At 45.6% G+C, this 13979-nt stretch overlaps 1 protein-coding gene across 6 annotated transcripts in view; it reads left to right on the forward strand.

Moving 5' to 3' along the window:
* The first annotated feature begins 200 nt into the window (after positions 1 to 200).
* LOC127508703 (Fc receptor-like protein 5) overlaps positions 201 to 13979 on the forward strand; it is a 113174-nt gene continuing 99395 nt past the window's right edge. For all 6 annotated transcript variants that reach the window (XM_051886879.1, XM_051886881.1, XM_051886884.1 and 3 more), the window contains exon 1: positions 201 to 258. In XM_051886879.1, coding sequence (XP_051742839.1) covers positions 228 to 258 — 31 coding nt within the window. In that variant the 5' untranslated portion in view covers positions 201 to 227. The remainder of the gene's footprint in view (positions 259 to 13979) is intronic.

The following is a 13979-nucleotide window of genomic DNA, read 5'->3' on the forward strand; positions in this document are numbered from 1 at the left end:
CATAATGCCAAATCAGAGAGTTTCGATTTGATACAATAGGATTCCTGACAAAATGTCTGTCAAAAACTTGCAAAAAACATTATCAGAATGTTTTCGGTAACACATGAGGTACATTTGTGTGTGTTTAATCTGTCATTATGTTCATAAAGATCTGACTGTAGATATCAGGAAGTCTTGAGGATTTAACTCAGTCTGTGTCTTTAACCGTTTGTCATTATTCAGTCAGTATGGAGCTCAGTCAACTTCCTCTTGTGCTCTGTGAGTATTATTTCTTCTGTATGTGTTTTAGTGGATGTTCATTGCTCTTATTTTATGTAAATGATCCTGGATTTTTCCCTTTAATGCTGTGCTCAGAGTTTTAAATCCAGCTCTAGTCCATGATATATGAGTGAGAGACGTGATTGAGAGAGGAAGTGTGCAGTTAGTGCTGTTTGTGGAAGAAAAATGCACTGTTTTGTGTTTTTGTCAGTCTGTTTGTTTGCTCAGACACTCAGTTTTGTAATTTGTAATAGTGTTTGTTGAATCAGTTAAAATATTATTTTATTTAGTTATTATCTTTTTTGTCTTAAAAGGTTAGTTCACTCAAAAATGACAATTCTGTCATTAATTACTCACCCTCATGTCGTTCCACACCCGTAAGACCTTCATTCATCTTCAGAACAAAAATTAAGATGTTTTTGATGAAATCTGAGAGGTATATGACTCCTCCATAGACAGCAATTTCACCACCACTTTCAAGGTCCAGAAAGGTACTAAAGACATTGTTAACAAAGTCGACGTGACTGCAGTGGTTCAACCTTAATGTTATGAAGCAGTGAGAATACTTTTTGTGCACAAAAACAAAATAAAAATAACAACTTTCTTCAACAATATCTCTTCTTTGTTATTCTCGTATGATGTTTTGGTTCAGTGCTTCCAGGTTCGTTCTGAGAACGCTGGCTCAGTATTGGGCGGCTCCTGCGTCAGCATCACATGCATGCGTTGTGCTGCTCATGTGAACAGCGTCAGCCAATACTGAGCCCGCCGTTAAGCTTGAACCACTGCAGTCATATCGACTTTTTTAACAATGTCTTTAGTACCTTTCTGGACCTTGAAAGTGGTGGTTAAATTGCTGTAAGATGAACGAAAATAAACTACGGTCTTATGGGCGTGGAGTAGGGTGACCAGATGTCCCGTTTTTCCCAGGACAGTCCCGTATTTCAGCTCTATTTTTAGTGTCCCGAATTATTAAGAAAAAATCATGTTTTGTCCCGTATTTCATCTTTCCTAAAAAATTCGTTACAACTGGGTGATCATAGAACAAGTAGTAGTAGTAGTCTGATAGGCAAGAACAGCCAAATCAATTCACCATAGAACAAAATTACCATCCAATCACAATTCGTTATCGATTACTGAAAGAGGGATAGGCGGAATCACGCTGAATGACACAAACCAGAAGCACTCTCTCTCTCTCTCGCGCTCTCTTTCTTTCCTTGCGTGCAATCCCAGTTCTCTCGGACAGCGCGCAATCAGTTCTCCTCGCGCCTGAATGGTCAAATGCACACATAGTCAAAATGTCCATCGTGTGGAGTATCTCACGTAAATACAGTCGCTTATGGCTTAAGTGGACGTAAACAGGTGGGTGAAAACAGGATATGTGTCAGTATATTACATCCATGGATTCGGTCTTAAAGGGACAGTAGCCTAATTAAATATTTGTCATTAATGTTAATAAAACAACAAAAAATGTTAAATAAATGTATACATGGTAAATAAACCTACTGTATCTTAAAAACAAGTTTATTTAATTTCTATCTCTATCGTATTTGTTGTATTGTTTGTAATTTGTTTGTAAATTGATATTATTATAACAACAATTTATATATATATATATATATATATATATATATATATATACATACACACACAGTATCTCAAAAAAAGTGAGTACACCCCTCACATTTCAGCAACCATTTTAGTATATCTTCTCAAGGGACAATACTATAGAAATTAAACTTGGATATATTTTAGAGTAGTCAATGTGCTGCTTGTATAGCAGTATAGATTTACTGTCTTCTGAAAATAACTTAACATACAGCCATTATTGTCAAAATAGCTGGCAACAAAAGTGAGTACACCCTAAGTGATAACAGTTGTATGTTGTTTAACCATGCAAAGCTACATGTCCTATTCATCATGTTTTTGTCTGCTTGATAGGACCATACAAATGTGTGAATCTTGTATTAGAGCAGTTAAAATGGGGTGCTTTGAGTACAATTCTCTCATACTGATTACTAGATGTTCAACATGGCACCTCATGGCAAAGAACTCTCTGAGGATTTGAGAATTAGAATTGTTGCTCTCCACAAAGATGGCCTAGGCTATAAGAAGATCGGTAACACCCTGAAACTGAGTTACAGTACAGTGGCCAGGGTCATAGAGAGAGGTTTTCCAAGACGGGTTCCACTCGGAACAGGCCAAAGAAGTTGAATCAAAGAAGTTGAGTCCTCGTGCTGTGCGTCAGGTGCAGAAGCTGGCTTCAAAAAACAGACGCATGAGTGCTGCCAGCATTGCTTTAGAGGTTGCAGAAGCATGAGGTCAGATTGTCAGTGCTCAGACCATACAGAACACACTGCAACAAGTCGGTTTGCATGTGGTTTGCCGTCGTCCCAAAAGGAAGCCTCTTCTGAAGCTGGCTCACAAGAAAGCCCGCAAACAGTTTGCTGAAGACAACCTGTCCAAGAGCATGAATTACTGGAACCATGTCCTGTGGTCTGATGAGACTAAGATAAACTTGTTTGGCTCAGATGGTGTCCAGCATGTGTGGCGACGCCCTGGTGAGAAGTACCAAGAAGATTGTGTCTTGCCTACAGTCAAGCATGATAGTGGTAGCATCATAGTCTGGGGCTGCATGAGTGCTGCTGGTACTGGGGAGCTCTGCTTCATTGAGGGAAACATGGATTCCAACATGTACTGTGACATTCTGAAGCAGAACATGATAATGACCCCAAACACACCGCCAAGATGACAACTGCCTTGCTGAGGAAGCTGAAGGTGAAGGTGATGGAGTGGCCAAGTACGTCTCCAGACCTGAACCCTATTGAGCACCTGTGGGGCATCCTCAAGCGGAAGGTGGAGAAGCGCCATGTGTCTAACATCCAGCAGCTCCGTGATGTCATTATGGAGAAGTCGAAGAGGATCCCAGCAACAATCTGTGCAGCTCTGGTGAATTCCATGCCAAGGAGGATTAAGGCAGTGCTAAATAACAATGGTGCTCACACAAAATATTGACACTTTGGACACAGTTTTGAGATGTTCACTTAGGGTGTACTTACTTTTGTTGCCAGTTATTTAGACAATAATGGCTGTATGTTGAGTTATTTTCAGAGGACAGTAAATCTGTACTGCTATACAAGCTGCACATTGTCTACTCTAAAGTATATCCAATTTTCATTTCTATAGTATTGTCCCTTGAGAACATATAATAAAATGGTTGCTGAAATCTGAGGGGGTGTACTCACTTTTGTGAGATACTATATACAGGTGCTGGTCATATAATTAGAATATCATCAAAAAGTTGAATTATTTCACTAATTCCAATCAAAAAGTGAAACTTGTATATTATATTCATTCATTACACACAGGCTGATATTTCCCTTTTGAGGGAACTTGCGCTGCGTCCGATAGGATCGCTTTGGGAACGCCCTCAGCGTGATAGCGTCTGATGCACGTCTGTCAACTTGTCCAATGGCGAGACTGAACGTCACGGGCGGGTGACGTCACGACCAGGAAAGGATAAATACACATCCAGCGAGACCAGCTTCAGCTTTTCTGCCTTAGCAAAGCGCTCTATGTGAAACTGTCCTTGTCTATTTATTGTTGTCTGTCACGATATAGCACAGCTCAATATATACAGTTATGGCGAACAGACAGGCATTTAAACCATGTACCCCTCCCTGCCCTCGTTTCCTTACGGGTGGGGATACACACGATTTGTGCGTGATGTGTTAGGGAGCGGAGCATGCTCTTTCAGCCTTCGAGGGGGCTGAATGCAAGCATTGTGAAAAGCTTCCTTTATGGACGCTCCGCTCCCGCCTCGCTTTTTACGAGGAAAGTGCGCAGGCAAGCGTTCCCCACGGCTCTGGGCCCGTGTCTGCCGAGGCGGCGCGGAGAAAGATGTCGTGGGGCTCGCAGATGGATCTGTCAGCGGGGCTTGAGATGGGCATGAGTGCTCTTTCTCAGCCTTCACCTGGCAGATCCCTCGCCCCCTCGCTGGTGTCGGAAGCCCGCCCCGCGGCTTCTTCCGCCCAGGGAGAGGGCTCGTCGCATCAGCACTCTAGTTCTGAGGAATTGGATGTGCTGAGCGTCGATATGGGGAAGATGACTCGCCATCACTTTCCCCTGAGTATGAGGAGCTGGTGGATGTGCTTTCTCACGCTGTGTCAAAGTTAAGCATTGATTGGCCAGCCGAGAATCAGGGCAATCATCTTTTTGTCATCAAATAAAGCACTTCCACCACGGGGTCTGCCATTCTTCCATGATCTTCATGATGAACTAGCAAGATCATGGAAGAAACCATATTCATCACGCTTGTTTAGCCCTCATGAAAGAATATGGTTATGGGACGATGCCCCGGGTTGAACAGACGCTTGCGAGCTATCTGTCCCCGGGTTCAGCGTCGTCCCTGAAGACCCCCACGCTTCCCACAAAACCACTTAAAGCTACATCAGGGTTAGTGGGAAAAGCGTATACGGCAGCAGGTCTGGCTGGTGCGTGCTTGCACACTATGGCTATTCTGCAAGCGTACCAAGCAGATCTGCTGAAGGATCTGGATGGCGGGGAGGGGATTGGCCCGGACGCAGTTCGAGAACTGTGTCGAGCCACAGATCTGTCTCTTAGCTGTTGGGCGGTCTATAGCAGCCTTGGTGGCGACAGAGAGGCACCTGTGGCTCAATCTGTCTGAGTTAAAGGATAAAGACAGGGCCTTTCTCCTTGACGCCCTGCTTGCGCCTTCTGGCTTGTTCGGCGACGCAGTTACATCAGTCGTCGACAGGTTCCAGGAAGCTAAGAAGCAAGCGGAGGCGTTTAAAAAGTATCTACCACGCCGCCATCCATTCTCTGGGGCTGCTGGGCGTGAGCAGCCCCAGCCGGATAGCTCCTCATACCGAGCGCAGCAGAAAGAGAGTGTCGCCTCTTGTGCTCCACCTCAAAGACACGGTGGGCCGGGACGGCACTCTCAGCCCAAGCCTTCTAAGCCAAAGACAGACCTGAGGGTTTTGCTTCAGGCGAAGAAGGCTGGGCAGAAGAAGTCCTGACGCCAGGGGTGTCAGGCTTCTGAGGGCAGCCCCACACGGGGTGGTGCGGTACACAACTCAGTATACGGTGCCCGTTCCACCTCGTGGCCCTCAGGAGGCCGTTCTGCCAACTCTGGTGATTCGGGGCGCAGCGGTTCCCACCGAATTAGTGACGCAGTGTTCAGAACAACACAACGCTGCGTCACATCCTCTGAGGAGGATAAATTTACATAAAAAATGTGCTGTGAACAAAACACCAGAGGCCAGCCTTGAGAGGCTGGTTCCCTTAGTAGATTTTCTGGTAGAGTGGAAATCTCTTCAAAATATCTCACGTTGGGTCCTGCAGATTATAGAGAAAGGTTACAAAATCCAGTTTTGGTGCCGTCCACCTCTGTTCAAAGGAGTGCTGCAAATGTCAGTGCTTCCACAGCAGGCTCTGGTGTTGGAGCAAGAAATAAAAACCTTATTAGCAAAAGAGGCTATAGAGAGGGTTCCGGATGCTGACGATAAGTCAAATCGTGACTCAAATCAAATCCGAGGATTGGTTTGTCACAATAGATCTCAAGGACGCATACTTCCATATCTCCATCCTTCCACAGCACAGGAAGTTCCTGAGGTTCACTTTAGGGGGCGAAGCGTGCCAATTTCGGGTTCTTCCATTCGGCCTAGCTCTCTCACCCCGCACATTTACGAAATGCGTAGATGCATCGCTGTCCCCGCTCAGGCTGCAGGGCATACGCATCCTGAATTATATCGACGACTGGATGATTTTAGCACAGTCAGAGGAGATGGCGGTTCGGCATCGAGATGTCGTTCTCGCACATATTCAGAAATTGGGGTTGAGACTAAATGCCAACAAAAGCGTGCTTACTCCACGACAGAGGACCACTTTTCTTGGTGTGGTTTGGGATTCAGTGACAATGCGAGCATGTCTCTCTCCAGTTCGCATCACTGCTATACTATCAGCCATGAAAAAATTGAAACTAGGCCAGTCACGCACTGTAAAACAGTTTCAGAGACTGCTGGGTCTGATGGCAGCAGCGTCCAACGTGATACCTTTTGGCCTGCTGTACATGAGACCCTTACAGTGATGGCTCAGGACCAAAGGGTTCTCCCCGAGGGGCAACCCACTTCGTATGATCAAGATCACGCGGTGCTGTCTCCACGCCTTGGTCATATGGAAGAAAAATTGGTTCCTGTCCCAGGGCCCTGTGTTAGGAGCTCGTTGTCGCCGTGTCCCTCTGACGACGGCCGCTTCTCTTACAGGCTGGGGAGCGGTAATGGAAGGCCGCTCAGCTCAGGGTCCGTGGAAGACTCATCAGCTCTCGTGGCACATACATTTCCTGGAATCGATGGCGGTCTTCAATTCGTTGAAGTTCTTCCTTCCAGACCCGAGGGGCCATCATGTGCTAGTCAGGACGGACAACACATCGGTGGTCTCGTATATAAATCGACAGGGGGGTCTGTGGCCGCGCCCATTATACAAACTGGCACAACAGATCCTCCTGTGGTCTCTGGGGAAGATGCTCTCCTTGAGAGCTATCTACATTCCAGGGACTCAGAATATTGGAGCAGACATCCTGTCGAGGCAGGGGCTGAGGCCAGGGGAATGGAGACTTCACCCAGAGGTGGTGAAGCTCATATGGGAGATTTATGGCCAAGCGGAAGTGGATCTGTTTGCGTCTCAGGATACGACGCACTGTCCACTTTTGTTCTCCCTCACACATCCAGTTCCTCTGGGACTGGATGCCATGGTACAGACGTGGCCGAGGCTGAGTCTGTATGCATTTCCCCCAGTTGTTCTGCTCCCGGGAGTTCTGGAGAAAATTCGCCAGGAAGGGATAAGTCTACTGCTAGTAGCACCTCACTGGCCGAGCCGCATATGGTTTTCGGACCTGATAGCTCTTCTCGATGGCTCACCTTGGAAGATTCCGATCAGGAGGGACCTCCTGTCTCAGGCGGGGGGCATGATTCTCCATCCCCGTCCAGAAATGTGGAATCTGTGGGTTTGGCCTCTGAGGGGGCCAAACTCATAGAGGCTGGTCTCTCAACTGAGGTTGTAGAGACCATTCTTCAATCCAGAGCTCCTTCCACGAGGAAACTATACGCCTTGAAGTGGAAACTTTTCACTTCCTGGTGTCAAGAACGGCAGTTGGATCCAGTCTACTGCCCGATAGGTTCAATACTTGAGTTCCTACAGTGCCGCTTCTCATCTGGGTTAACCCCCTCTACACTTAAAGTATATGTCTCAACTATATCTGCTTACCGTGCCCATGTGGATGGTACTACTGTCGGGAAGAACCCGTTAGTTATTCGTTTCCTCCGTGGCACCCAGAGGCTGAGGCCTGCGATGCGCACGAGGGTCCCTGCTTGGGATTTGGCCATTGTGTTAGAAGGCCTATCTACAGCTCCATTTGAGCCACTTGAGTCAGTCTCAGATAAGTTCCTGACACTTAAGACTGTCTTCCTTCTCGCCATATCGTCCCTTAAGAGAGTAGGAGACCTTCAGGCCCTTTCAGTGTCCCCAACCTGTCTTGAGTTTGCGCCGGGGATGGTCAAAGCCTTCCTCTACCCCAAACCTGGGTATATCCCAAAGGTTTTGACTAATGTTCCAAGGCCTATTGTGTTGCAAGCCTTTTGTCCTCCTCCAGTTGTTACCCCAGACCAGGAGAAACTGAATCTGCTGTGTCCAGTGCGAGCACTGGACACATATGTCCACAGAGCTGCCCTGTGGAGAAAAGCAGACCAGTTATTTGTGTGCTTTGGACCACATAACAGGGGTCTCTGGCCAGCAGTGTCCTTTAGCTATCAGAGCACATTCAACTAGGAGTATGGCGGCCTCCAAGGCCTTAATTTCGGGGGTTTCCCTCAAAGAAATCTGCGATGCGTCCGGTTGGTCCTCGCCTCTCACTTTTGTGAGGTATTATGACCTTGACCTGGACGCAGCTCCAGGATCATCGGTGTTGCTGTCTTAACTCCCTCGGGTCGGCGGTCACGCCGGCGATACCACCTCGGTTTTTTTCTTACCAGTGTGAAAGAGACTCAAAATACTCCGTCAATGTTGCACATATAATTAAGAGTTATACACCATTAAAATTTGTGGAATATCTTCTTTTATTTGTGTACACTCAGAGTAAAAACAAAATGATGTGCTTTTTGCAAAATAAAGAAAACTAACATGATGCGTAATCTCTCGTCTCCCTCTGAACGAAGTTTAATCTGATGGTTCTCAGAAAATGAACTGTAACTTAGTGAATACTAATGACAAAAAAATGAGAGTTATGTCTAAAAAAACGTTGAAATGTCAGGTTTTAAATCGTGTAAGTCAAATCGAAAACAAATATTCTGTGTTTATGTAATCTGTATGAAAAGAGACACATGTCAGACGCCCGTGATTCAGCTCATTATCCGCTAATGCGGCCACGCCCACGGAGCGAGCGCTATTCAGACGCAAATTCTGAGGCAATACATGTATATATCATCTCAATCGTGCATTTATTGTCTTGAAAAGTGTTTATCTGGATGTTAAAGCCATGGTTAGCGATCTCTGGAAGACATGCTGTTAGTTCCTGAATGTCCTGTTCTTCTTTAGAGTAATTTGTGGACTAAAGGTGCACAGAGCACCCTCCGGCTGCAAGTATGAATTGAAAACAGTATCCAGCGCTCACAGTGATGACAATAAATATTGAATAAATATTACTCCTCTGTATGGAAAATTGACATAAACATATGAGAATCCATCAATATTTCTCCAAATGTGCATGCTTTTAAGCTAAAAGACTATATGAAATGCCATAGAGGTAACATGAATGTTCAGACACTTTGCATCACAGAAATACATTATATTTTAAAGTATATAATAGAATACCATTATTTTAAATTGTAATAATATTTCACAGTATTGCTGTTTTTTCTGTATGTTTGATATACACCATGATGAGCTTGAGACATGATCACAGAGGGTTTTTTCACAGCCTACCTGACTGAAAGGCCTCATTAATATGCAGCTCATTAGATGTCTTTATGCGATTCTTTTGTCTTCTCAGGTGTAAATCACCCATTATTCATGATGATTCATGCCTCCACGCATACTGTGTTTCTTGACAAAAAGTGTTTTACAAAAACTAAATCAATATATTGTTATAAATGAACGAGTATGCAGGATCATTTTTACATCATTTTGAAGCAAAAACTCTAGTCTACAACCTCAATCTGTGAACACAGATTTAATATATATTTTTTGCCTTTATTTCAGTGACTTAAGTTTTTTGTTTTTTCAATAACCATGCATAAACGTTATTCCTTCAAAAACACAAACATGTACATACATGTTCCTCACATATTATTGTAGCCTAGTTTGTGCTGAATACAGTGTAATGACACTTTTTCCATTAATATGTTTATGAACAACTGAAAAAAGCACAAATGTCAGGGCATGTCAAAACTTCTCCAGGGCCCCGAAAATCCTCAGACCCCAGAGGGTTAAGTGTGCCACAGTTTCACACAGACAGGTATTTGTGATTATGCCGTTTTGGTATATCGTTCCCAAAGCGATCCTATCGGACGCAGCGCGAGTTCCCTTGAAAGGGAACGTCTCAGGTTACGTATGTAACCATAGTTCCCTGAGAAAGGGAACGAGACGCTGCGTCGCGTTGCCATACTCCCTGCATCCCTGTGATCGATTTGCTTCGGCAATTTGAGCTGAAGCCAGTCTCGCCGGATGTGTATTTATCCTTTCCTGGTCGTGATGTCACCCGCCCGTGACGTTCACTCTCGCCATTGGACTAGTTGACAGACGTGCATCAGACGCTATCACGCTGAGGGCGTTCCCAAAGCGATCCTATCGGACGCAGCGTCTCGTTCCCTTTCTCAGGGAATTTGATGATTATAACTGACAACTAAGGAAAATCCCAAATTCAATATCTCAGAAAATTAGAATATTACTTAAGACCAATACAAAGAAAGGATTTTTAGAAATCTTGGCCAACTGAAAAGTATGAACATGAAAAGTATGAGCATGTACATCACTCAATACTTAGTTGGGGCTCCTTTTACCTGAATTACTGCAGCAATGCGGCGTGGCATGGAGTCGATCAGTCTGTGGCACTGCTCAGGTGTTATAAGAGCCCAGGTTGCTCTGATAGTGGCCTTCAGCTCTTCTGCATTGTTGGGTCTGGCATATCACATCTTCCTCTTCACAATACCCCATAGATTTTCTATGGGGTTAAGGTCAGGTGAGTTTCCTGGCCAATTAAGAACAGGGATACCATGGTCCTTAAACCAGGTACTGGTAGCTTTGGCACTGTGTGCAGGTGCCAAGTCCTGTTGGAAAATGAAATCTGCATCTCCATAAAGTTGGTCAGCAGCAGGAAGCATGAAGTGCTCTAAAACTTCCTGGTATACGGCTGCGTTGACCTTGGACCTTAGAAAACACAGTGGATCAACACCAGCAGATGACATGGCCTCAAACAACATGGATTGTGTGCCTCTCCTCTCCTCCTCCAGACTCTGGGACCCTGATTTCCAAAGGAAATGCAAAATTTACTTTCATCAGAGAACATAACTTTGGACCACTCAGCAGCAGTCCAGTCCTTTTTGTCTTTAGCCCAGGCGAGACGCTTCTGACGCTGTCTGTTGTTCAAGAGTGGCTTGACACAAGGAATGCAACAGCTGAAACCCATGTCTTGCATACGTCTGTGCGTAGTGGTTCTTGAAGCACTGACTCCAGCTGCAGTCAACTCTTTGTGAATCTCCCCCACATTTTTGAATGGGTTTTGTTTCACAATCCTCTCCAGGGTGCGGTTATCCCTATTGCTTGTACACTTTTTTCTACCACATCTTTTCCTTCTCTTCACCTCTCTATTAATGTGCTTGGACACAGAGCTCTGTGAACAGCCAGCCTCTTTTGCAATGACCTTTTGTGTCTTGCCCTCCTTGTGCAAGGTGTCAATGGTCATCTTTTGGACAACTGTCAAGTCAGCAGTCTTCCCCATGATTGTGTAGCCTACAGAACTAGACTGAGAGACCATTTAAAGGCCTTTGCAGGTGTTTTGAGTTAATTAGCTGATTAGAGTGTGGCACCAGGTGTCTTCAATATTGAACCTTTTCACAATTTTCTAATTTTCTGAGATACTGAATTTGGGATTTTCCTTAGTTGTCAGTTATAATCATCAAAATTAAAAGAAATAAACATTTGAAATATATCAGTCTGTGTGTAATGAATATAATATACAAGTTTCACTTTTGAATGGAATTAGTGAAATAAATCAACTTTTTGATGATATTGATGATATATATATCGTGAAATAAAAATATCATGGTCATAATGCCCACCCCTTGCTCACCCGTCCCATATTCCACCATGAGAAATCTGGTCACCCTAGTGTGGAGCGACATGATGGTGAGTTATAAATGACAGAATTTTCATTTTTGGCTGAACTAACCCTTTAAGTAGATTTTTACTAGTATGCAGTTAAGAGTGTGTCTTTAGTCCTCTGGTTTCAGAGCAGTAACTTTAAGTTCCCTTTTGATACGGTTCACTCGCAATTTGTCAGTTTTGTTGACGGTTATGGGGAAAACTCCTGTTTTCTCCCAATCCTGAAGCCTGATTGGTTCTCGTCTGTATAACCGCACAGACAAATAGTGTTTAACCCTGCCAGAAAGGGTGGAGTTGACTGCTAATATCAGTCACACAGAAACGGCGCCAGTCAGAATCTTTCTCCTTCTGCGCGAAGATCCCAGCGTCCACATGCCTTGCTCTCCCCTCATCGCAATGAGTGTCCCGTGCTTTTCACCCACGAAGATCATCACCCCCTCATCTGCTGCAAGTGGCTTGGTCTCAATTGGCAGGTCTAATGAAAAATCAAATTCAATGTCTTTGGCCGCTTCTGAGTGTGTTGACTGGGCAAACTCTGGTGATGACTCCACCCCTCTGCCATTTAAAGAGACTGATGACACGCGACCCTGTGTGGACTCAGAGCTCATGTGAATCCCCACTAAAGCTGTTCAAGAGCTTGGTTTGGATTAGTTGGCCCCAGAGGAGCCCAACTGCAGCCGACTTGATGAGTGGTTCCTACAGCCGAGACACTGCTAGCCCCTGCCAGCGTCCGGCCCCGTTCTTCCTGAAGTTCACCAAGAGCTCACTAAGACTTGGCGCACCCTGTACTCAGAATGCGTCCACTCTTTCTCTTTGGCCTCTCTCTCCACTGTAGACGGCGCCACAGAAAAAGGAAAAAAAAATTTGGAATTTGGCCAATTTGGCACAGAAGTCATCACAGGCTCTGCGCCACATCCTGCCAAAGAGAGCCAGCTCGTCTGCTGCCTCCGGTTGCTCCAGAATGGCCCTGCCGACTCAGCAGTGACCCAGGCCAGCCTCAGCACCTCAGCACCCATCCAGCCCCAGCTGAAAGCGGAACCTGAAGTCAAGCCACGCTTCCGCCTGGCCAAACACTACCTGACGGCATAGGGCCTCGCCCCAAGCTAGAGCTGGACCCCGTGCAGCTAAAGCAGTCCTAATGCCTCAGGACGAAATAAAAGAGGGTTAAGTCCCTCCGAGGCTGGACAACCCTCAAAACGTGCCCGTCTTCCAGTCGCCTCTTCAGCTCAGAGTGCTGGAGAAGGTGTGTTTGCTGTGGGTTCTGGGCCTGCCCCGCCAGTGTACGCACCCAAACCCCTTATCGCTGTGATAGTGAACCAAAAAAATTTTTTACATTCTCCACTCCAGCTCGAGACGCAGCCTGTAGCACTTCAAACAAAATTTTTACATTTTCTCGAAAAGATCATTTCTCTTCTTCTAAATAATGTAACAGGTGCCGCTCTCCTGCTTCAGCGCGAGATGCAGCCTGTAGCACTTCAACCATTCGCCACTCAACTTTCGGGCATGGCGGGCCATCCTCAGGGTGTCGAGCTGGATACTGGAGGTAAAAGAATAGGGCTACTCACTCCAGTTCTCTTGCAGATCACCACGCTTCATGGACCTGATTCACTCTTCGGCCTCAGATGGCAGTTCTCATGTCCTCTGAGCCGAAGTTCAGTCTCTGCTAGAAAAAAAGAGAGAATGCAGTCAGGCTTTTACAGCCACTACTTCCTCGTCCTCAAGAAAGATGGCAGCCTCAGGCCCATTCTCAATCTGAGACATCTGAATCGTGCCTTTATGAGACGGCTGTTCAGAATGTTAACTATGAAACAAATCCTCATGCAGATTCACCACAGGGATTGGTTTTATCAGTGGATTTGAAAAATGCTTACTTTCATATCCAGATAGCCCCTCACCACAGGCCGTTCTTGAGATTCGCGTTTGAGGGGGTGGCATACCAATATACAGTCCTTCCATTCGGACTCTATCTAGCTCTGCATACTTTTACGAAGTGCGTAGACTTGGCTCTCTCCCATCTGAGGCAGATGGAAATCCCCATACTCAAAAACATCGCTGACTGGCTGCTTTTAGCCCAGTCGAGACAGGAGCTATGCTCACAATTCCCTGTTCCTCAGTCATCTGTAGAACTTGGGATTCAGAGTTAACTTTGGCAAGAGCTCGCTGCTCCCCAGACAACAGATTTCTTTCCTGGGGCAGTCTTTGATTCAGCTCAAATGCAGGCTTGGCTTTATTAAGAGTGCGTGCTGAAAATCAGGAACATGGCAGCCTCGTTCAAGGCGGGGTCTCTTCTTCCCCTCAAGAGGTTTCAAAAACTGCTGGGCCTGATGGCA

This window comes from Ctenopharyngodon idella, chromosome 3 (assembly GCF_019924925.1).
Source record: "Ctenopharyngodon idella isolate HZGC_01 chromosome 3, HZGC01, whole genome shotgun sequence".
Classification (NCBI taxonomy): domain Eukaryota; kingdom Metazoa; phylum Chordata; class Actinopteri; order Cypriniformes; family Xenocyprididae; genus Ctenopharyngodon; species Ctenopharyngodon idella.